Raw genomic sequence first — 22518 nt, forward strand, 5'->3', positions numbered from 1 at the left:
TTGGCTTGCTGTAGCCGTGTTTAAAGTAACGATGGCCGTTACTTTGCTGGGATATTTAAGATAAAATAATGTGAATGTAAATAGAGAATAACAGTTTAAATGTAAATTATCCTGCCTTAAATAAAACAACAACTGTGTGGAAAGACCAAGAAAAGAATAGTAAAAGTACTTTTTATTGCAGAAACACTGTTTATTTTTAACTTACCTATTACAAACTGTTACAAATTTAAAAATTGGCTTGCCTTTGATTTGCCTGTTTCAAAATGAGGTTTAAATTTAAAAAACCCAGGAACAACTGATGACAACCAAAATTTGTGAATATTTTAGTAACAAAAACAGGCACACGTACAAATTATTTTCGCTCAGCCAACGAAATTGTTAGATTCAATTGTGTATATTTTTATGGGAACAACTAGAAGCCATTGCGATGGAGACTTTGCCGGATGAGTATGTAGCCCATCGGGATCAGGAGCTGTTGGGGTGTAAAGTGGGCCGTTCCTCTCGCCGTCGGCATGACCATGATGCCATGGCCGCCGCCCATGTGGTGGTGACCACCGCAGTGGTAAAACCAAAGCCAGCTAAGCCGGAGTCCAAAAAGCTGCGCAAGAAGCTAACTGAATGCGAGCAGGAGAAGCAGTCACTGGCACAGGCCATTCATGAGAAGAATCAGGAGATATCCGATCTGAAGAAATCGGTTGATTCGCTCAACGAGGTGCTCAACTCGGTGCCCATTGATGAGCTACGCTGCAACTCCTCCATTGCCGGCACCAAAATCCTGGAACTGAGTAAGAAGAACCGCCAGATGCGTTCCGAATTGGAGCAGGCAAAGAGTCGGCTGGGTAAAAAGGATTCTCAGATCGAGAAGCTGGAGAAGGAGCTGCGTGCCCACGAGGAGAAGCTGCAGCATAATCAGGATCTCCTAAAAAAGGGCTGCTCCCCCGATGAGCTCCAGGCCAAGATCAACAGTATGCAGCAGAAGCTCTTCGAAACGAGAAACAGGAACACCGAGCTACAAAGCCAACTGAAACTGGCCCAAAAGTGCCTGCAGCACGAGATCGGTGAGAGCTGCAACATCAACATCCTGGCCAACAATCTTAATCAGGCCAATTGGCGTGGTCGTGCCCAGCAGATCATCGCGCTCAACCAGAAAGTGCAGGAGCTCAAGGCTCGCTTGGATTTCTACGAGGACCGAGCCGTAGACCGCGCCGAATACGCCCCAGTGCCGTTGGGTTCGGACCTGGAGTTGGTAACCGGCAGCTGTCGATCACATCATGCCAGCTCTGAGAGATTAGGTGGAGGCGATGGCGGCGGAGCCACAACGGCTAGCTTCGATCGCTTCACACCGGGAGTGCGTAAAAGTGAGATTCTTCATCGAGCCAAAGTGGAAGCCCTGGAGAAGGAGATTCTTAGCCTGCAAAGCCAACTGGAGGATCAGCGCAACAAGACACTCGCCCTAAAGGTGAGGAACAAGAATCTCAACGAGGAGATGAACAAGTACAAGATTCGATACAATGAGCTGGAGGAGCAGACCGATTTCAATGGCGCTAATATCAACACCATGAATGACAAACTGAACCGCCAGAGGGTTCAGTACGAGAGCCGTTTGGACGACATGCGCGGCGAACTGGTCCGGGTGACCGAGGAGCGAGATCTTTCGCGCCGGCAAATGGAAGAGCTGAGCGGTATGCATCTGGAGCTGCAGACGGTGGTCAAGCAGAAGGATGTGGCCATGGCCAGTCTGCAGGATATGATCAAGAAGCTGGAAATGGACCTACGCGCCCTCTCCGGCGGATTTCTCTTCTCCTGCCGCGAGTTTCGAAAGGTAAAACTCCGTACACTAAAAAATAGGCTATAAATTTGCTTAATTACATTCCGCAGGAGGAATTTGTGGGCATCCTGGATGCTCTCGAGGTGGAGAAGAATCAGCTTATGTTGCTCACCAAAACTCTGGGAGATCGTCTGGAGACGGAGAGAGCCAAGAACGAGGCAGCTCAGGAGCAGATCGGCAAGTTAAAGGCCCGCATCAGCCGACTGGAAGTCAAGATCAGGGACCTGGAGAAGGAACTCGATGTGCAGTCCGACAAGAAGAAACGCACCCAGCGAATGGCCGACTACGCCAGTTCGCTGAGTCGCACTTCTCTTAACGGATCGATTGGTTCCTTCTGCTTCGAAAGTCAGTCCCAGTACCAGTCCACCACTACTCTGAATTCGGCAGGACAGCCTGAGGCCAGAATGGAGGATCTAAAGAATAGGTAAGTTGGGACAGTGCAATCCCATCGCTTGATTAACTATAACTACCTGTATTTTCAGCCTTGAACTGGCTAAGGAGAAAATCACAATGCTGACAGAGAAGCTGGAGTATATCACCGAGGAGAAGAACGCAGATGCCAAGTTTTTCGAGGACACCATCAACAGTACGAAGACTATTATCCTTGAAACTGTACTTGGAGCCCGCGAAAAGGGATCGAGCGATCGTAGCAAAAATGCAGATAAAACCACGAGCGAGATTTCCATTCAATAATGAAGATGAAAAAAACACGATTTGTATTTTGATTAGTTTTTATGTTCTTTGCAATGCTGAAAAAACTGGACCAGAAGTCATGCCATATACATATGTATATATGTATTAAACTTGTTATTAAACTTGCATGGCATTGCAATGCACATCATTGATTCTGAAGTACCGAAATAAATATGAGTTGTAAATTTTCATAAATTTTTATTTTATTTGTAACACGTTCACAAAACGAAGCCTTTGGCGCTGCTTCTATTTCAGGATAAGATTAGATTAATTCAAGTATTTGTTAGGTGATTTCTTTCCACTCGAAGCATTTCCAATTGCATTATGCCTATATAATTGTTATTAATTGCTCTCTATAGCTATGCATATGTGAGTGTGTGTGTGTGTGGTGTAAGTTAAGTTAATAATACATTATATAGCTTGACTTGCCATAGAAAAACGATCCTCCAATCACATATTAAATTATTTTTAGTTGTCGTTTGTAAATTGCTTCATTACTTGCGTTAGAAATTCGTTCTCCATTGTTTGCGTATGGTATGAAAATGTATAAGTTACAGTATAAGTATATTTTTTTATTGATTCTTTAATGCATTATTGATAAGCCTAGTAAATTGGTTTTATCTAAAAAACACGTTTTAGCAAATTAAAGGCACTTTCAAGGATTTCTTTTGTGAAACGAAACGATATCTCCATCATATTTTCTTTCTTCAATTTAACACTAGAAACAAACAATATATAATTATTATTCTCTTAACAAAAATATATATATATTAAAAACATGAATTTCCCCCACAAAAACAAGAACAATATCCTTCATGTCCTCCTCGTTTACACAGATAAATTGACAAAATTGTAGGGATAAGGACCCGATCAGAATCCAAGTGGATTGCTAATGCGAAAAGCTTTCAAAAAGCCGAAGAAAACTCGGGGAAAATTTGTGTTAGCGTTATTGCCCCGTAAGTAATTACTTTGAGAACTTCTAATTAAATTAGAAAACCTTTGCCTTGGGATTTTGCTATCCACAACATGTTATGCTGAAGCACTTTAGCTAATCGAATTGTTTATAGATATCCGTACTTGTATATGATTGGTAAGCTATAGTGTACGATTAGTTGGTTAACGTTTTGTATATTTTTCAATAAATATCTGTATAAATTTGATTTATTAAGGACTGTAGATAAATGCAAACTTGGCTGGGTTAGCTTGGTCGCTCAATTTCTCATTGGAATCGGTCCAGATATATGTTCCGCTGACATATATTAGCCGATTCATAGCTGAAACACATTCGACTCTCTGGCTGATTTCTCATAACTCTGCTGTGGCTTTATTTATTTAATAAGATGGATATCGGATTGTTGGTTCTTGGTTGGATTACTAATAAATTTAAAATTAATTAATTAATTTCCCTCTTCTCTTTTTACATAATCCGCTGCTTTGCTATATATAGTATATATTTATATATATCTATGTATGTAGTGGATGCAGTATAAGTTAATGCACTAAAGATTTAAATTTTGGGCCGTTTGTTTGGGGCGTGTGACTCCCCATCATCGCCGTCGCCGCCTGAATACATGATTGAAATAGTAGTAAATGTCCTGCTCGGCCTGCTGCTGCGGCGTCTTCTTGGCCAACTCCTGCTGCTGATTGGAATCCACTTGCGGATGGTAGTTGCTGTAGTGGTTGTAGCCATGCATGTCGTACGGATTGTGGTGACCCGGATGCATGCCTGCTGGCGGAGGGACTCCTCCACCTCCGCCGTGAACCCCGTGCCGTCCGTTCCTCATCATAAGATTCGCGTGCATGTTGCGATCCGCGATAAAAACGTTGACAAAGAAGGCGAGCACGAGCAGGATGTAGAGCAGGCAGACGAGGATCACCACAAACTGCTGGCGGCAGCAGCAGTAGTAGAACATTCCCTATTATATAACCGCCTGCTCCACGTAGTTGGCGGGCAGCATGCCGGTCTTGCCGGTACGCTCCACTCGTCCGGTCATCCAGCCGGAATCGATTGACTCCACCTCGAAGATGACGTCGCCCTCGCGGAAGCTGACCTCGTCGACGTCCTGCGCCTCATAGTCATAGATGGCCCGATAGACGCGCTAAAATATGGGACATCAAATTGAAAATTGTAATGAACAATAGACAGCAAACAAAACTTACCATTGCTGAGCTCTGGCGCGATTGTTTTTCCTGCAGGGAGGAGTATGATGGCTGCTGGCGCATCTGCTGTTGCTGCGGCGGGTGCTCCTGCTGCTGCATCATCTGCACCTGCTGGTAGTACTGCTGGTGCTTCTGCTGCTGGTGAGCCTGCTCGGCGGCGGTAAGCGATCCGTAGATGCCATTGGCCGGATCAATATCGGAAACGGATCCAATCCGCTTGGGATACACGCTGTTGCCTGTGAGGACATAAAAGTCTGGATTAGTTCTGTTAAGGCTACATATTAACTAGCCGAGGACAAGGACAAGATGAGTGTGTAACATCGAGCTGAGCGCGCACTATCACTACCTCGAACTACCAGCTAGCCTGCTCCGCAACTTACCACCTTGATTGCCTCGTGGCTCGGAGCTGTAGACCAAAGTGGTGCTGGACCGGCCGGCATTGGGCACCACCCTTGGTCCATCCGTCAGCGGATCATAGTCCGCTATCTTCCCGATATTGCTGCCGCCTGCCACGTGCTGTTGCTGCTGGTTCGGCACATGGCCATTGCTGGCGTGCTGCTTAGCGTTTATTGAGTTCTCCGATGGAGTCACAGCGGCGTAATTGGGAGACGCATACAATTGCTGCAGGTGATTCTGGGCAGCTCCTGGGCCGGCTGTCACTTGTTGCTTGCTGTTGCCATCGTAGGCGGAGACACTGGCCGCCGAGCGTCTCATTTGTGGCGGCAACATTTGCTTCTGTGAGCCGTGCCCATTATTGTTGATGTTGCTGTGGTGGCTGTGCGAAAGGCCGCCGTTGCTGGCATTGTTGTTTAGTAGGCTATGATGGGATTGCTGCTGTGGGGCAGCCACCAGCGTGGGGTTGGTGCTCTGCTGCTGCTGCGGCTGATTTGGCTGCTGCTGTGGCTGGTCGTACTGATCCACGGAATTGCCGCTGGGATGATGGGAGTTCTGGAGTATGGCCGAGCGCATCTCGTTGTAGCTGTTGAGCGCCTGCTGCTGCGGATTCGCCGGCGACTGTGGTGGCGGCATCTGTTGCTGCTGGGATGTTGCTGTGGGATACAGATGTGAGGCTTGTTTAATGGCTTGCTGTTGCAGCAGCTGTTGCTGCTGTTGTTGTTGCTGCTGCTGTTGCTGCTGCTGCTGGCGCAGCGCCTGCGGTTGTTGGTAGTGTGCATAGGGATCGTGCAGTTGCTGCTGCTGTGCCCGCTGTTGCTGCTGCTGTTGCTGTTGGAGCTGTTGGTATGTGGGCGTTATGGCCGCTGTGTTGTATTGCTGGTGTTGTATGGGTGGCGGTGGCAGAGTCTGTTGCTGCTGTTGCAGATAGTGTTGGTGTTGGTGTTGCTGCTGCTGCAGTTGCTGCTGATGTTGCTGATGTTGCTGGTACTGCTGTTGCTGTTGGTGTTGCAACTGCTGTTGTTGCTGATGTTGCTGGTGTAGTGTTGTCGCTGCTGGCGGTATGGGTGAGGCTGTGGGTGCATATTGCGAGAATTGTTCAGCTGCCAATTGCTCTGAGAAGTATTCCGATTCATCTTTTCGATTTTTTCGATAGTTATCGATTTCGAGGTGACGATTAATTAGTTGCACCATTGTCCACAGTCGTTGTTGTTAGTGTGGATGTGTGTGTGGCGTGTGTTGTTCGTGTTGTGTGTAACGTTAGGTTAACGGCAGTTCAGAAAGCACACAAATAATGTTGTTGATTTTATTGTTGCAGTTGGTTGATGGTGTGGGATAAATGGCAACAAATGATAAACAAAGTCCACAACAAAATAAAAGGAGAGAAAACAAACCATAAAAAACGGCATTATAATCAATATTAATTACACAATGTGACAGATGTGATGGAAATAGATACAACATAGTTAGATAGACAGTGCAGAAATGCAAATTCAGACATGCCACATGCATGTCTATAAAGTAGAAGTACAGTAGATACAAAATAAGGTAAATCAAATAATATAATAGAAAGGAAAGAATGAAAAAGGAATTTATACTAAAATGTTGTATTTTTTTTTTGGGGTTTGTTAATTTTGAGTGACATTCAATATATATTTAGATGTTTAATTCAATTAACAAACAAATCAATAACAATCGCTACACAAGTTCTTTGTAAGCAGGCTTTGTAATTTTTCGTGACCATTTGAATGCATGCATGAGTGAATGACGTCAATAGACCATTATAAACACATTAAGTCAATTGAAATTCAAATAAATTAATTCAAACAGTAAGCCCGGCCCACCACCAACTGACCGTTATTAACTGAACTAGCGATTGCAAGCAATAAAGCTTCGATACCAGTGATGATGAGTAGAATACAATAGTTACAGGGGGGCTTTGGTCTCTTCTCACACAGAGATCGAAATAGTGATAGATACAGATGGAGGGGGAGAGGAAGGAAGTCGGTCGAGTACTCACTGCTGCTGTCGGAGACCTCGGCGGATCCGCGCTGCTTCTCCATGGCCGCCTTCTTCTCCAGATCCCCGTGATATGCCACATTCGATATGTGCTTCGTGTTCTGTTTGATCCGCAGCGTTTCCGGGTCATCGGCCACCTGTCGAATGCAAAAACAATTTAGGTAAGGGCACACACCAAATGGAAGGATGGAACTTTACATATATCAAGTAATATCTCAAACTTGGGTTGGATATATCTATGTTCTTGTACAAACTTAACTTCTTAAGTGCCGCGCTTTAGTCATATATAGTTAAATAAGTATGCCAAAACAAACAAATTTGACTATTTGAATATTTCAAAGAACTATGCATCGCGCAAGTAAATTAAACCTAATTAGTCAATAAACTCCCATCAGAAGTAGAAGTATCTTTGGTTAATTGAGCTTCTCTCAACTTTTGCTGCACTGACCTGTGTAAATTTGCCCTTGGCCTTCTCAAAGTCCGCGTGGTACTTGACGTTCGACTGGATTTTGGTGTTCTCCGCGATGCGCTTCAGTTCGGGCGTATCGGCAATGGCCGTTGCCTTCGCCTTCGGGATGTGTCTGCAAGAGGGAAGAGGGGTGGAGATAGGGGGTTAGGTTATAGATCAGCAGAATTAGAGGAATTAACGCTAGTCACAAGCCGTGGCAGTTGCACAGTCGCTCGTTCTGCGGCATGCCGCACATAAAGTTCATCATCATACTCGCACACTGCCGGTGGCAATCGGAGCTCTCGCTGAAAATTCTCCACGCCAGCTGGCCCCAAACTTGGATTTGGTTTTCGGATTCACGGAAATTCCGCTCGAGTGGTAGTGGGTGGAATGAGAGATGCTGATTCTGCTGCGGGGTATATACATATGCACATTCGCATGTACCACAGCATATCCATCTCTGATTTCACGTTGGCTTCGTGTGAAAACCTCTGACCTCGCCGCCTCTGCTTTTATCAATTAAAACAGTGCCCCAAACAGCAGAAAAACTACGTGTATTTTATGTGGTTTGATTGGGGTTTCTTCTTTAGTTACCCCCCTGGCAAATAACGGGAATGCACTTTCAGAGATTTTTCTGTGGCTAAATGCAGTTTATCAAAGCATTAGTAGTGGCTTACTCTTAATTCGCCATTAGGTTTGGAGAGCCAGCTTTTCTTCGCTTGTCCAGGCACAGTTCTAATCCAAATAATTAGCATGGGATTTAAATGGAAGACCACAAAGCCAATTTATATGGTCCAAAGCATGTGAAAAGCACATTAAGTTTAAAGTTAGCATTTCCTTTGAGCATTGGAAATTCTATGGCAAAACTATTCCATTCACATTCATAGAATAAGTGTCTTTCTCACGAACATTTTAATTTATATAGATTTAAGAAGTTTTTGTTTTTTATAAACACACCAAACTAAACTAATAAATATCGAAGCGAAAAAAGGTTGAAAGTGAGCAAAACACAATACCGTTGATATTATTATAGCACTTTTTGGATCAATTTCCCAGCTTCGTCCCCACAGGCTAATACATCAATTTAATTATTGGCAGCAGCAAGGAAAAACATGGCGCATCTGTTATGCGAAAGTAATCATGGCGAACAAACAAATACACGCAGTTCCATAAATTCACGACTCTTTTTGTTTGCCATGAGCCATGAGCGGAGTGCTTTAACCTATCATCGGACTAATCGATCGATCGATTGGACAACAGCCCAACTGATAACCAACCTCGATGACTCGTGAGGTTGATAAACCCACAACGGGGAAGTACCTCTTTCTGCCTTTTGGCCATATTAGCCCTCAACCCTCATATAACCACATATAACCTCATATAACCGTATTGTAAACGTAATTGCATGCAAGTCTATTGGCTTTATAGAATATTTATGGGTTTTTAGCGATGTTCTAATCGCCTACAGCTGGCGCCGACTTTCGAAAGGTGGTACAGTGGGTAGTAGTAGGTAGTTGGTAGTTGGTAGTGGTGCTGTTTTCACAGCTTTTCCCCCCACTGACAATAAGTTGCAATCACTGTGGCATGCGAACCAGCGACAAAACAATGCCAACTGTCACACACGCACAGAGGTTTCCACCATCGAGATGGATGGTAATGGTACGACTCGCTATATGGTAGATGCTATATGCTATATATGCTTTAATGGTATAATAGTGTAATGTGGTACACATATGCACGTCGGACAGTTGATAGTGGCACAAGGCCGTTTAATGACCAAAGCGCGTGAGCAGCGGCAGACCCAGAATCACTGAGAGAGCACCGATGCATGTAGGTCTATTCCAAACAACAAGACTTTGTGTAAACGACGTGAAAGGGGACGAATGTCGTATACCCTGTATTTGCGAAAACCCTATTAATCCGGTAGATATTCACGTTATTGAAAAGGCACGAGTTTACTTCAAGACTGAAATTTTACCATATATGAATAATTTTATTGGAAACTATACTCTACAATTAAGCAATCGGGTTAAATAGTCGCCTTGCAAATTAACGCATTTTTTTGAGATTCTTTTAACAAACAGATAGCTCTGATAAAAAGTACAATCCACCAAAAGAGTATACCCAGAGTGCAACAAAAATGCATTGTTGTTGCCGCTGCAAGCTTTACTTTGCTTTACTTTGCTTTATCGTTCAATATGCGATGCATGTGTGTGCCACAGATAGAAAGAGGGCAGGCGGACGGGCGGAGGAGGGGAAGGAGGATGAGGTGGTGGCCAAGGGGCAGAAATAAGTACAAAGCCCGAACCGCAGAAAGCATCGTCCGCATTGCCGTTGCGTTCGGTCGGTCAAATTGCTGTTGTAGATGGCACACATTGCTGCTGCTGCTGCTGCTACTGTTGCTGGTAGCTGGTAATGATGACATAACAATGCTGGAGTGCCCGGAGGCGACATTGGCGAGCGTCTACCACCAGCGGATGTCTCAGCACGTTCCCAATAGATCAGCCGCAGCAACAACAACAACAGCAGCAGCAACATGCACGTCAGCAGCAGCCACAACAGCAACAACAACAATGCATGGCTCTGATGCAATTGTTGCTCCTTTTTTGCGCTTCACATTTTATTATTATCAAAGAATTTTAATTTATTTGTAAACAATACACAACACACAATAACCAGTAGCATAAATGGTGAGCAAAAAGAACCAACGTCAATTTTTTGGTCATAATTTCGCCACATAATACTGTAAATTTTTAGAAATATTTTCTAAACTATAAATGTATTTCGAAACTTTAACTTCAATACATTTAGATTAAAATAGTTTTGTATATTATATTTAAATATTTTTTGTCACATTAAAAATTACAAAAACGAAATGAACGAAAGGTATTTCATTCAATCAACCGCTCTTTATAGACATGTTACGCGGTATCTGTTAGTCGATAAAAGTCATTTTTCAGCCGCTGTTCATGATTTCCCACACAAATTGCTTTTGATGGAAGAGAGGATGTCTGGATTCCTGGCCATCAAACTGGACCACATCGCGTGGTAGTCATCAAGCATTGAAAGACCATCCAATCCACCCAAAGCCAGCCCACTGTATGTACAAACGAGAAAAACGGTTCGGACATTCATTGGATGTCAACATATTTTTCTGGTTTTTTCACTCTTGTTTTTTACTTACTCCTATTTCTTTGTTTTTTTTTTTTTTTAATTTTTAATTTTTTTCCATGTGGAACAAGCAGTGACGGTGATTGGTGTTGAGTTACTACCATGACAGTCTTTTGTTGTTCGACGACTTTATGGTGTTGTTGTGCAATGGATCAATATAAAGCAAGCCAGGGAGGGGCAGTTACGACTTTATACTGGCCGGCCATAGCTGATAAGATGCGATTGTCAAAGGACTGCATGTAAATAAGGTAGCACTACCCACTTTAAATGTTTCTTTAAGCAAAAAATGTGAATGAATTTACCTTTTAATGATGGCTGTTACATTTCATAGGGCATCATATGTAGATGAATGCGTTAGAAAGGAAACATATATCGATTAAAAAGAAAAAAATATTGAGCACGTGAGTATGTGCGTAGCTTAATATCTTTATTTAATTAAAACCCAACTGGAAAATTCGTGCATTTATGAAACATTCGTTTCAGCCTATAGAAAAATATCTTTATTGTCTTAAAGCTTTAAATTTCGATATAAAGAATTAATTTCCTTTACTGGCCTGACTGAGATTGAATCATATCACACAACGAAAAGAGAAAATCATATCACACATAATTTGCAAAAGCGTTAAAATTTAAATTAAATGCATGCTCGACCAATGTGATTATCTCCTCCCCCCCCCTCTCAACCCACACGTATTACAGCCAAGTTTTTGGCATTGGCCCATCAACGTCATCGTCGGTATTCATAAATCCGTTGCAGTCAATCAAAGTGAGCATAAATGTTCGAAAATCCATCGCACAGACAGCGAAAGGGAGCAGTAAACGGCAGTGACTGTGTGTAAATTTCCATCGCGTGTTTTAAGGCTTTTAAAAAAATCATATTCAATAGCTGGGCTTGGATAAGAAAGGTGTTCCCCGGGGTAATCGTTGACACCACCACTCCCAGCTCATTTCGGAAGCTAAATAGGCGACCCACAGAAATGTTTGTATTTAGCATAAAATAGTGGAAAAATGAGACAATGCCCCACAAACTCTTTCGGGCTGACCCAACAAATTTTTTTAGTAATTGAAAAGGTTTTTTTGTGACTGTTGTCACTCTGGTTTTCTATTTTGTGGGCGGCGGCTTAAGTAATCAGACGAAGATACATATGCACATATATTCCATATAACCATCGGGTAGTATTGTTCGGATATTTAAGCCGCGTTTTAAAACGAAAGTAAAAAAAAAGGGGGGGAAATGTGATGCAAAATGAAATAAGAGAAGACAAGAAGAAAATGTGGACCAAGGGGCGCGGATTTGTGTTGGATGTTGGGTTGCATGACCATGGTTCACTGGGTTTTTATGTTAATAAATAAATGCCAATGATATATAGAAAAGTATCAGCCTTCTGTTCGTTGGGCAGATGTTTTGCAAAACCCGCTTTTTTTATACGAGGGAAAACGAAATGATATACAAAAAAAAAAAAAATAGATGCGAAAAAACGAGCAAGACATTGTAGTAAACATCTCGTTTTCTAGTTCAATTCCAACTAAATGGGGCCTGGTAATGTAATGTATACAAAATTGTATGAATAGAAGCTCCTCCTTGCCACATTTGTGCACATGAGCATATATGTATGTAAGTGCACTTTGGTTCTGGCCCAAAGCCGGCTTCCTGTCCTGGTCCTTCGGCTTTCGGCCTTAGGTAGACAACGGCCAGGAAATCTGTACTTCAAGATGCAATTAGGGCGAGGAGAAAGTTTCGTTTCGTTTAGTTTCGTTTATTGGGGATGGAAATTTATCCATCCCCAAGTTGTACAAAGTTCAGCATATCCAGCATTTGAATTGGCAGGACGACAAAGGAAGGAAGTTTGGAATGTTTACAGAAACTAGTTTGATTTATTTACATTTCCTACTTGTTGGATTGGAAACTCAATTGTGAAACACATGAATCTTTAGGTATGATCTCTATTTCAGATTGATTTAGGTCCTATAAAATGAAGCCTAATAATGAAGTAGTAGCAACAAATTTAACTATGAATTTTAAGTGACAAATCTCTTTCAACACGAACTGATTTAATATCCGAAATTAGAAAAAGTTTTCCATCCATCTTCGAGTGCTTTTCCCACTTTGAATACTTCCTTCCTTGAGACCATAACATCCATTTGCCCCCTCAAATCCAATTAACAATCAGTTGTCGGGCACTTCAGCTTCATATGTGGCCCAACTTTAATTGCACGTTTTCCTCATTTATCATGTGAATGAACTTCATAATTTATTGCAATCGTGTTATCCCCACCGGGTGGCTGACCTCTCGACCCAAGAAAGCGGCACTATGAAAACTTCGTTTTGACCCGTAACTGAATGGATGGGAAACTATCTTTTGTCTGCGGACGGAACTTAACAGAAGGCTCCCTAGAATAACCACCAGGCAGGCGAAACTTCTTGGGCAATTATAAAATGCAAACCAAAAAGTGGAAGTTGAAGTCGCCGCAGTTGTAAAATGCAAGAAACTCAAAGTTTGGAAATATTTGGCATACAAAAATACCCTATATTAAAGAACTGCAAATTAATACGTAGGATTTCTTTAGATTATATATATACAGTATGTCAAGAAACTGTTTACACACTGTGTAATAAGTTGAATATTTCACAGTGTGTAAACAGTTTCTTGACATACTGTAAATTGTCGATCAATCTTATACAATTTCTTTTTCATTTATAAGTAGTAGTGCTAGATACTACCTTTTCCTTTCCGGTTATTCGAAATGAAAGAACGATTTAGCTTAATAGATTTTATTAATCTCGATCTGAAATGGGGAATTTGGGGAATCCCCCGAAATGGAATTGAATATGCCCCTTTAGAGCCGCAAGTACCCCGCATAAAAATCTAGATCGAAGACACGGACAAAAAAGGAGGAGGAGCAGCCAGTCCGGATTCCCGCACGTGGCGTCACGTAATCGGGGAGCAGAGCAGCATTTTTGCCGGATAGGTGCAAACTGTTTGAGGAAATGCAGTGAAAGTGTGCTGGCAGCGGAAAACGGGGCGTAACCGCACCGCTGCCACTTTGCCGCTAAACCACATTGCCGAAGCTGAATCCATGTTGCAATTTATGCAGGCGATGACATCAGTGGAAATTCGCACAAAGCGAACGGGACATGTGATACCACCAAGCAGACAGCACAGTTTTCGCCGGGAAAATCGTGAGGAGCGGAGGGGGGTCACTGCGCAATGGAGCTAACGGACGCATAACTCAATCCGCATGGAATTTTTATTCCCGCAGCGGTGGCATCCACAATAAATCTGCATTAGAGCAGCAACAGCAGGAGCAGGAGTAGTCGCAGTACAGAATGTGGTATAACCGATCCGATCCCCGTTTCACGGCGCCCCTGGCTTTTGGCTCAAGGCCAGCAAATGCAGCCACGCACTGCAGCAAAAGGAAAATATTGGGCAAAAGGAGTCGGAGGAGCTAGCTGGTTGTGTGTTGGCCACAATACAAAGCAAAACACTTGCTCTCTTGTCCGCTTAGCCAGCAGCCCCAGTCCCAATGTGTGTGACATTGTCTACAACAATGAACATGACAGCAGAAAGCGGAGTCAGTGGCGGGGAGTTCCTTTCGGTAAGGGGGGGAGGGTCTTTCTCGGTGGCTATTGGGAACCAGGAACGCCCCCCATGTGACACAGATTCCCCATGCGATTCGCGACTTGAACAGCTCAGCAGGAAACAGGAAGACCTCTGGTGTGTGCGAGGAGTCTAAATGGCAGAGTTGATCACCTGCTTTTCAAGAGGAAAACTAGTTCTCGGAGTTGGGAAAACTTGGGAACAAAAACCTACTTTAAACTATATTTATGGGATACTTAAACGGGCTATATACTATGTATATAATTAAAATTTAAAGGTTAGTTGTTTAGTTATTCAACCGGTTGAAAGGCATTAATGGCATAAATGAAACTAATCCAAAAATATAATTAAGAAAAAGTTGAAAAAAAAATTCGTTCAGAAACTAATAATATTGCGGGTTATAAAAGCAATGGCTGACTATCATTTCTAATCAAAAGAACGTAATAAAATTTAATCAAATGTAGCAAGAATGCAATCATGGCTCACAACCCAGAGGCAAAAAACTGTTGCAAATTTGAAAAATTCAACTGGAGTCATTAAATCGAAAACCCATTAGAAGCAGCTGCTTTTATCAAGCGAACACAATTAACTAGTTCACCGGGTGAACTCGAGTAGTGGGTTTCACTGTGACTCTCCGCCTGGCCCATAACTGCATTTCCGCCCGTATTTTCAACCTAACCAGCTGCTGCACTTTTTGCTCACCCACATATTCGGGGAGTTTTTGCAATTTTCCAGTGAATTTAAACGGCTCTCCGCTCCACCCACCCATCTACTATCTTCGTGGAGCGATTAGATAAACGACGCTAATGAAGATTGCCAGGTGAGGGGAGGCAAATCAAGGTTGACCATCCTCCATCGCATTCCGATTTCGAGTGGGTGCGATGCGATAAGGCTTAACGTGATTGCCCCCACAGTGCTGCTCCACAATTGTTCAAGGGGAGGGGGGAATGGGATCTAGGGGGTGGTATAAACTTGGTTAAACTTACGCCTCACAGTAGGGCATTTTGTTGTAGCCCTTGTAGGTTTTCATATTGAGCGTCATGCCGCATTCTGTGCATTTGAAACACGTTTTGTGCCATGTCTGAAACGAAAGAAAAGAGGGGAAAAACGTTGAATTACAAACGGAGAAGAATCAGAGAAATTGTCGAGAATGCAATATTATTATTGCTATTTGTTGTTTTTGGTTGTTCGGTGTGGCGGTGGTGCTGCCTTTGCTCATTGTTTGTTGCTTCTTGTTAGCCAAATTGGCGCAGTGCAACTGAAAAGTCTGGGCCAAGCCAAGCATAAGAAGCGCTCTCAAAGATACTTTCATACTATTCCGTTAACTAGAAATTTATGCGTACATATATATATTTTCTACAAAATTAATTGGAAGTCTAGCAAAAGGAAATAAGAAAGCAGTTAAAGAGCTTCGAAAAAAAAATCGTATTAATTCCGACTGTTTTTATCTACAACTGAATTTCTATGATTTTATGTGCATAACTTTAGCAAAACTACTTTTATCACTTTTTTATTAACGAAAGAGCATCACGATAGATTTAATATCACAAAAATGTTTTTAGTGCATTTTTGTTTCCAAAATAACGGAAGTTTTTATAGTATATACAAATATTTTTAATAGAAAAACGATATATAACGTGTAAAGTCCCCCAAAAGATATTATTTTAAAAGGTTAGGCTTCGTATTTTGGCATAAAACCCAAAAAACTACCACTACAGACTCCAATTTTCTGCTTATCTCAAGGTTTCTCAATCAGCGATGAAGGTGAAGAATACGAAGATATCGTAGTTAGTACCGTTCAGTTAAGATAATTGGTTAGATAAGCGCGGCCAAGTCACACAGACAGATGAGAACCAGACAAACAGACATTGAAAATGTTGCGTGATTTGTGGTGACTTGGCATATGAAGTGGCGGAAGAACTCGCATCTCACAGATACCCAGATACACAACTTCGCAACGACCAGAGTAAGAACTTGTGTATGAAAACTTGGCTTGATAGCTCGACTTCGTCTGTGGTGCCTGAATGTTTGGTTTTCCTTCTTTTATGTTTCTGTTTGCCTGCAACGCGTTATGCAAATTTTCCGAAAGAGGAAAAAATCTCAAAACCGCAATGGAGCCCCGACACATCCACATCCCCATTTACCGCACCATCCTTGACGTGGAGGTCAACAAACGATTAACTTGTCTGCGGATTAGCAGACGAAAGAGATGGCCATACATTCGCCGAAAGAGATGCCAGATGGGAGTACAAAATATCTCCTAATTGGTTTTCAACGCTGTCTGCCACTGGAAGCTGGCGCAAATAAGAAAAAAAAACATGAACGCAAAACCAGTTTAAACAACAATTAAAAGTGTAGAAACAAAAAAATACGATAGTTAATTGTTTGATGGACGCAAACACAAATAACACAGCAAACACAAAAAAAAATATAAGTGAAATAAAAACGAAAGAAGTCAGTTCAACGCATTCCATGGCCCGAAGAGAAAAGCTGAAAGCGAAACAATCTTTGACCCCACTGAACCGAAACCGGAATAAATCATCGGATTTTCCTCTCTGAACCCACCATTTTGAATCATCTAGACTTAAGCAAATGACTTTCCAGCTCAGGGCGCATGCGTAACAGGGGCAGTGGTTTTGGGTACTCGGACGGCCAATGGCCAATGGTCAACTGGACCACCGATGCAGTTCGGCAAGAATGCCTGAGGTTCAGATACATTTAGTAACTCTAGGATTTAGTTTGTAAATTTTGTGTGTCGAAGACATTACCTAAACTCTGATGTATAGACTTTCTATTTAGTTGTTTTTATATAAATAGAAACCATATTTATGGCCCTAAAACCATTGCAATATTAAGTGCGTAAGCAAGCTTACTTTCTTACTGTAGTATCTAGTTCAAATATATGAATAAATTATTTAACTTTGTGTATTTGACATAACTTTTGGCTCGCCAAAATCCATCGACTTTGATGCTGCTTAAGCCGCAAGAAAGTTGCACATACAGTTTCACTTTCGCCACACAAAATGCTGTCGAGTTTCTTGCTCTTTTCCTACATATTTTTTACATGTTGTTGTGGGAGTGGTCATGTGCATCTGGATGGGCAATGCACACATGGGAATGTAGACATGGGCTTATTTAAATGTGATGAGGTAATAGTTTGGTGGTCGTTGGTCAACAACGGAGTACGACGTCGTCTCCCTCGCCGTCGACTGTATTCAATTTCCATTTTGTGCGGCCACTTTAACCCACTTTTTCACTTTTGCGCTCGCTTCTCGTCTTGATTTTCAATTTGCGGCTCAATTTTCAAAAGTTAAACGTTTCCTCTTGGCTTGTTTCGTTTTGTTTTTGGTTTTATTGCCCGGTTGTTTTCTGTCAACCACGACGAGGTGTTAAATTTGCATTCGCATTTGCACGCTTTCAACGTTTCTCGACCCTCGGAGTGGCGATAAAAACAATTGGCATGAGCCACGAATTGGTAGGAAAATCTCGAATTACCACGGCGAATAGCGAATGACAAATGGCAAATGGGGGCAATGAGCACCAGCAACAACAACAACACCAGAAACCACAAAGCAAACAAAATTGCTTCAAAAAATCTATTTATAAGTGTAACAAAGAAAATTAAACCCGACTTGAAGTGTCAAAGTGATTTCTTTAAATTTGCATAAGGAACTGAAACTGGAGCACTTGGAATTGGGAACAGATACATTTGTTTAAAAACCAACTGATTTCACCCAACTTCGAATTTGGTAGAGATAAAACAACAGAGGAAAGCAGCTAGCTTCTCTCTTTAATTACATTTATTTTGTTTGATTTGCGATTCAACACACTCATTGATTTTACACAAATTTAAGCGTATTTGAAGTAAAGGTGTTAAAATCCTTTTGAAATCTTCACGTTGTTGGACGCAAATAATTTTCCAAACAATGGTTCCTGCACTTTAGGCAAAAAACTTTGACTTTAGAACGAATCATAACTTACTCTTACATATTTAATATTTAATATTATCTACTATAGTATACAAGCTGTTAAAATTTTTATATTATACAAATATTTCAATATTTCATTATTGAAGAATATTTAACAGTACAATAAATTTCATACATAGTATTTTTTTTTTTTGACACTTCACTATCTTTAACAGGCTTTGCACCAAAGTGATGACTTCCGCATTCTGTAGAGTATTTCCAAGGCGAATTCTTAAAAGTTTTGGGACAATAAACACTTCAAATGCCAAACGGCAAAAGGCAAACACTCTTCAGACATGAGAGCAAACTGAAATCCAGATTCGCATTGTTGTCCACAGCCAGATTTTATTGTTTTTATTCCCATTTTTTTCTGGATTTTGGTTTTTGTTCGCCGGTCGGTCAGTGAGGGAAGAAATTCTATGGCCATTCAGCGGGAGAGATGTTTTCTCTCTATTGTGCGGGGAAATGCTTATGCTTCTCAGCTTTCTTTGAGCACAAATTAAAGTTCGACTAGATGCAGCGCTTAAAAAATAAAACTGTTATTTATGCTCGTATACCGTTATGAGCTATCAACGGAATGAAGTCGAAGCGGCCGAACACCAGCTATCCCCCCGCGCCAACTTTACATGAGATATTAATCATGATTTAAGGCCAACTCAAGCGTCTCTTGGCCAACTCTGCGTAGCCATAACACACATCTCCGCCAGCAGTTTAATCAAAACAACAACTGGAGAAACCATCAAAGTGGAGGAATGAACGGGCAATAGTCGGAAAAACAGGCATCACATTAAAATATAGAAAAAAAAACATATATAAGATGTGATTACACTAGCCTGCAACTTAAATAAATTTGTGTAAAATAAAAATACACCTTAGTAAAACGATCAACTCAGCTTTGTTTACATTAAGCATCTTGAAAGTATTCTATATATAAATATAGATATATATTCCAGCGACTATTTCCGAACACTCGAAAGTACTTTTTGTCCAGCATGGACCACTGTTGCCCAAGTGGAATGGAGTGGAATGGAGTTGTCCCCGCCAGAAGACAACGCCATATCCAAGCTCGCTGGAGTCCACTTCACCCCGCTTCTTCACTTAGCGCACTCGACATTGCTGGAGAATGAGTCATCCGCACTCGAAGATTTCGCTGGCAACAGCAGCAGCATTAGGTTGCGAATCGCCCAGATTCTTGCCGGCAAAAAAACAAGTACACAAAATATGAAAGAAATAAATAATGCGAGTAAAAAGCGAAACGAACGCAGTTGGTGGCCACCAGTCGCTTCATTCGCCGCCGCCACTTGCGGCAATAAACGAAATTAATAAACAAATAATTCGGTTATACTCGTATCGTATGTATCTCTGCTCTCAGATTGAAGCGAGTGTACGTGCAAAAATGTGGAAAAAATAATAATCATAAAAAGCGATTCTAATCAAATGTGGCTTGTTGATCTTTTGCCAAAACTGGGTACACAGTGAGTAAGGGGTATATATAACGAATAATACAATTTCTATATTTCACAAATGGAATATGTCAATGCTATACAAATTACATTGGCTTGGATCTTAATCCCATCATAATCCTACATTTCAAAAAGTATCTGCGCTAAACATTTGCAACTTTTGCAAAGTGTAAAGAAATATATTTCACCGCAGCGATTGGAGTGACATGAAGGCCAAAAGAATGTTGAACGGAATGAGGTTGAGGCAAGGCAAACATGATCCACATGCTCTCATATAATAACAACACATGGGATTTACTTTGGGAGCTAACCCGCCGCCTTATCGCACAACTTTCACAATGAATATGACTCAAGATCCTAGCAATGTTATCGCGCATTTCGCAAATGCAATCTATAAGATTGCGCACCCAAAGTATTGAGTTGAATTTAACAACCATATATGCCATGGTGCGATATTAGTTCACTATTTCGGGATAATGCTATACAATTTCGCTTAAAAATTGCGTCATTTTGTTTTTTGTTTTCGCCTTTTGATTGTGCGGATGGAGTGGCAAAAAACAAGTATGCATATGACAGAGTCTGTGCAAAGTATGCAATTGCAAAATCTAACATCAAGTTCCAGTTTGCAACTAAAAGTCAAACAAAGGCAATCCAAGTCACAGGAAAACAGAAAACACAGTTGCAACTTTGTCTATCAAATTCAATTTATGGCACACACCCTCTCCCCTCCTCACCACACTTTCCACCCCGAAAACAACTTTTAATTAGCCATCAGCTAAACTCAAATAAAGAAAGGAAGCCCCTAATTCAATTGAACGAAACTGAAAGCGCGTTCGAGCAAATTGAAAAACTTGTAGATTTCAATCAATGGGAATGGGAAGAGATCGTTTTGACCAGATACCAAACGGTTTTCCCAGTTTTCCGCCCTTTTTCGGGCGTGTGAAAACGCCGAAGATGGAAAAACATGAAGTGAGAATTGCATAAGCAAACAGTGTATACAGTTGTCAGCTTGCCTGGGGCTAAATATTCAATTATAGCATGACCAAATTGGGCTTTAAACTGGTCACGTCAACAGCAACAACAATTAAAAACCATTTGCCGGCTTACTTAACGCTCATCAGCGGCCAGTTGTTGTTGATAATGACAATTATGTCATGTGTGGGCCACCATATATCATATAGGGAAAGTCGCCCCTAGTCAGGCAGTCGGAGAGTCAGACAAATGCGACAATTGTCCCACAGACCGACAGACAAGAAATTCAATCAGTTATGAAGTAGTTAACTGATCGAGTGCCGATGACTCATCGCAACACCTCAGACTTTATTCAGAATCGAACAACGACGATGACAGTACTTTACTTGCCATTTTTGGGTATTTTCATTTATCATTTTCGGTACGGATTGTGAGTACGTCGTTCTTAATCTGTAAACACCTTGACCTTACGTCAGCACGCATTTTTTTTTATTTATTTTTTTTTTTTTTTGCTTATAAACAACAATTGGCGGTTCGCAAACAGAGCGTGGCAAGGCGTGTTAAATTGACCAAAAACTTGAACGCAACTCGGGATTTTTTGGGTTAAGGCGCAGCCACGGCTTGCCAAAACAGAATGTAATAAAAAAAAAAAAAACCCACTCAAGAATTCGAAACTGCAGACTGCTTTATTACCCTTTAACGGGCTGGGATTTTATGTTTGAATTGCAGAATTGCATTCACACCCTCTATCGTATAACAAATACTACAAATACTCTTTATATTTCATGTGTGAAAAACATATGAATTCTTCTTAATTAAATTTCAATTGGTTGGTTTTTTATATCTTATCGTTGCATATCCAAATGTAGCGATCTTTGACCGATAGATAAAGTTATCGAGTAGTAAATGTTATCTAGATATATTTAGCTTTATACCAAAACAGTTAATTGGATTGCTAACAGAAGATTGGTGTTAATAGGGGCATAAATTATGTCTTTGAAAGAACAATAAAAATTAAAGTGCCAATTACCTAACTTGCCTAATGAATCAAAATGCATTATTTGGAAATGCTTGTTGGGAATTCAAACACATTGTTTTTAAAATAAAATATTTATCCACTTTTTTTAAACCCCTTACCATCAAGAGTATCCACGTATGATGGGTGCTGCTCTGGCAAACAAAAGCTCGAGCTGGGAGATTGGGATAAAAGGGAGGAAGCGGTTTAATTCTGCTTGGTCGCTTTCACTTCCGCCTCATCAGGCGGATTCCCCCCCATATCTTTCTATACGTGTGACTCCGAAACGCCCCCTGCCCCGCCCACTCGCAACACCAACTTGCAACTCGGAACTCAAACGCTGCAGCAAAGCTCCACCATCAGCGTCATCAGCAGAAGCTGAAGACACAGCAGCTGGCAGCTGGCAACTGCAACTGCAAGTGGGTTTTGATTTCACGTGGGGTGTTCGTTCACTAGACTCTCATTCTTTTTTTTTCCATTTCTATAGATGGGAAATGGCAGCTGGAGGAGGAGGAGGGGGGAACTGCCGCCGCCGCCTAATGCTCCTCTTCTACGCAATCAAATGTCTGTTTGCTCTTCTCTATTTAAATTGGGCATTACCAACGCTCCGGTGATATATGTTTCCTCCTCTGTTCGCCTGACATATGTGCAGGCGTCTCGGATCGGGGTCTTAAATATGCATCTAACGATTACCATATGCCCGATGATACCCATGGGAATATACAGCAAAATGTGTGAGCTAAATGATAAGACCAATTAGAAAGTGATTTGTGAACAAGTCACTGCTGT

General features: G+C 41.6%; 3 protein-coding genes across 6 annotated transcripts in view; 1 reads left to right on the forward strand and 2 right to left on the reverse strand.

The window, feature by feature from the left end:
- Nucleotides 1–264: 264 nt before the first annotated feature.
- LOC6605995 (coiled-coil domain-containing protein 13) lies at nucleotides 265–2716 on the forward strand. The gene is made up of 3 exons (XM_002030770.2): nucleotides 265–1822; nucleotides 1879–2252; nucleotides 2311–2716. Exons 1-3 carry the CDS (start codon nucleotides 428–430, stop codon nucleotides 2519–2521), a joined length of 1980 nt encoding a protein of 659 aa, XP_002030806.1. The 5' UTR covers nucleotides 265–427; the 3' UTR covers nucleotides 2522–2716.
- A 356-nt stretch (nucleotides 2717–3072) lies between these two features.
- On the reverse strand, nucleotides 3073–4458 carry LOC6605996. Its single transcript, XM_032717719.1, has one exon. The coding sequence runs from the start codon at nucleotides 4432–4434 to the stop codon at nucleotides 4069–4071; it is 366 nt and encodes a 121-aa protein (XP_032573610.1). The 5' UTR covers nucleotides 4435–4458; the 3' UTR covers nucleotides 3073–4068.
- The window catches only part of LOC6605998 (LIM and SH3 domain protein Lasp), a 28052-nt gene continuing 9948 nt past the window's right edge, over nucleotides 4415–22518 (reverse strand). The window contains exons 2-7 of one of the 4 annotated variants that reach the window (XM_032717714.1): nucleotides 15298–15392; nucleotides 7542–7674; nucleotides 7095–7230; nucleotides 5062–6210; nucleotides 4682–4917; nucleotides 4415–4620 (exon numbers count right to left, since the gene is read on the reverse strand). In XM_032717714.1, the coding sequence (XP_032573605.1) occupies nucleotides 4441–4620; nucleotides 4682–4917; nucleotides 5062–6210; nucleotides 7095–7230; nucleotides 7542–7674; nucleotides 15298–15392 (1929 nt within the window). In that variant the 3' untranslated portion in view covers nucleotides 4415–4440. The remainder of the gene's footprint in view (nucleotides 4621–4681; nucleotides 4918–5061; nucleotides 6211–7094; nucleotides 7231–7541; nucleotides 7675–15297; nucleotides 15393–22518) is intronic. The other 3 variants (XM_032717716.1, XM_002030773.2, XM_032717717.1) reach the window with 3 other exon arrangements.

The sequence above is a fragment of the Drosophila sechellia genome, chromosome 3L (genome assembly GCF_004382195.2).
Source record: "Drosophila sechellia strain sech25 chromosome 3L, ASM438219v1, whole genome shotgun sequence".
Classification (NCBI taxonomy): domain Eukaryota; kingdom Metazoa; phylum Arthropoda; class Insecta; order Diptera; family Drosophilidae; genus Drosophila; species Drosophila sechellia.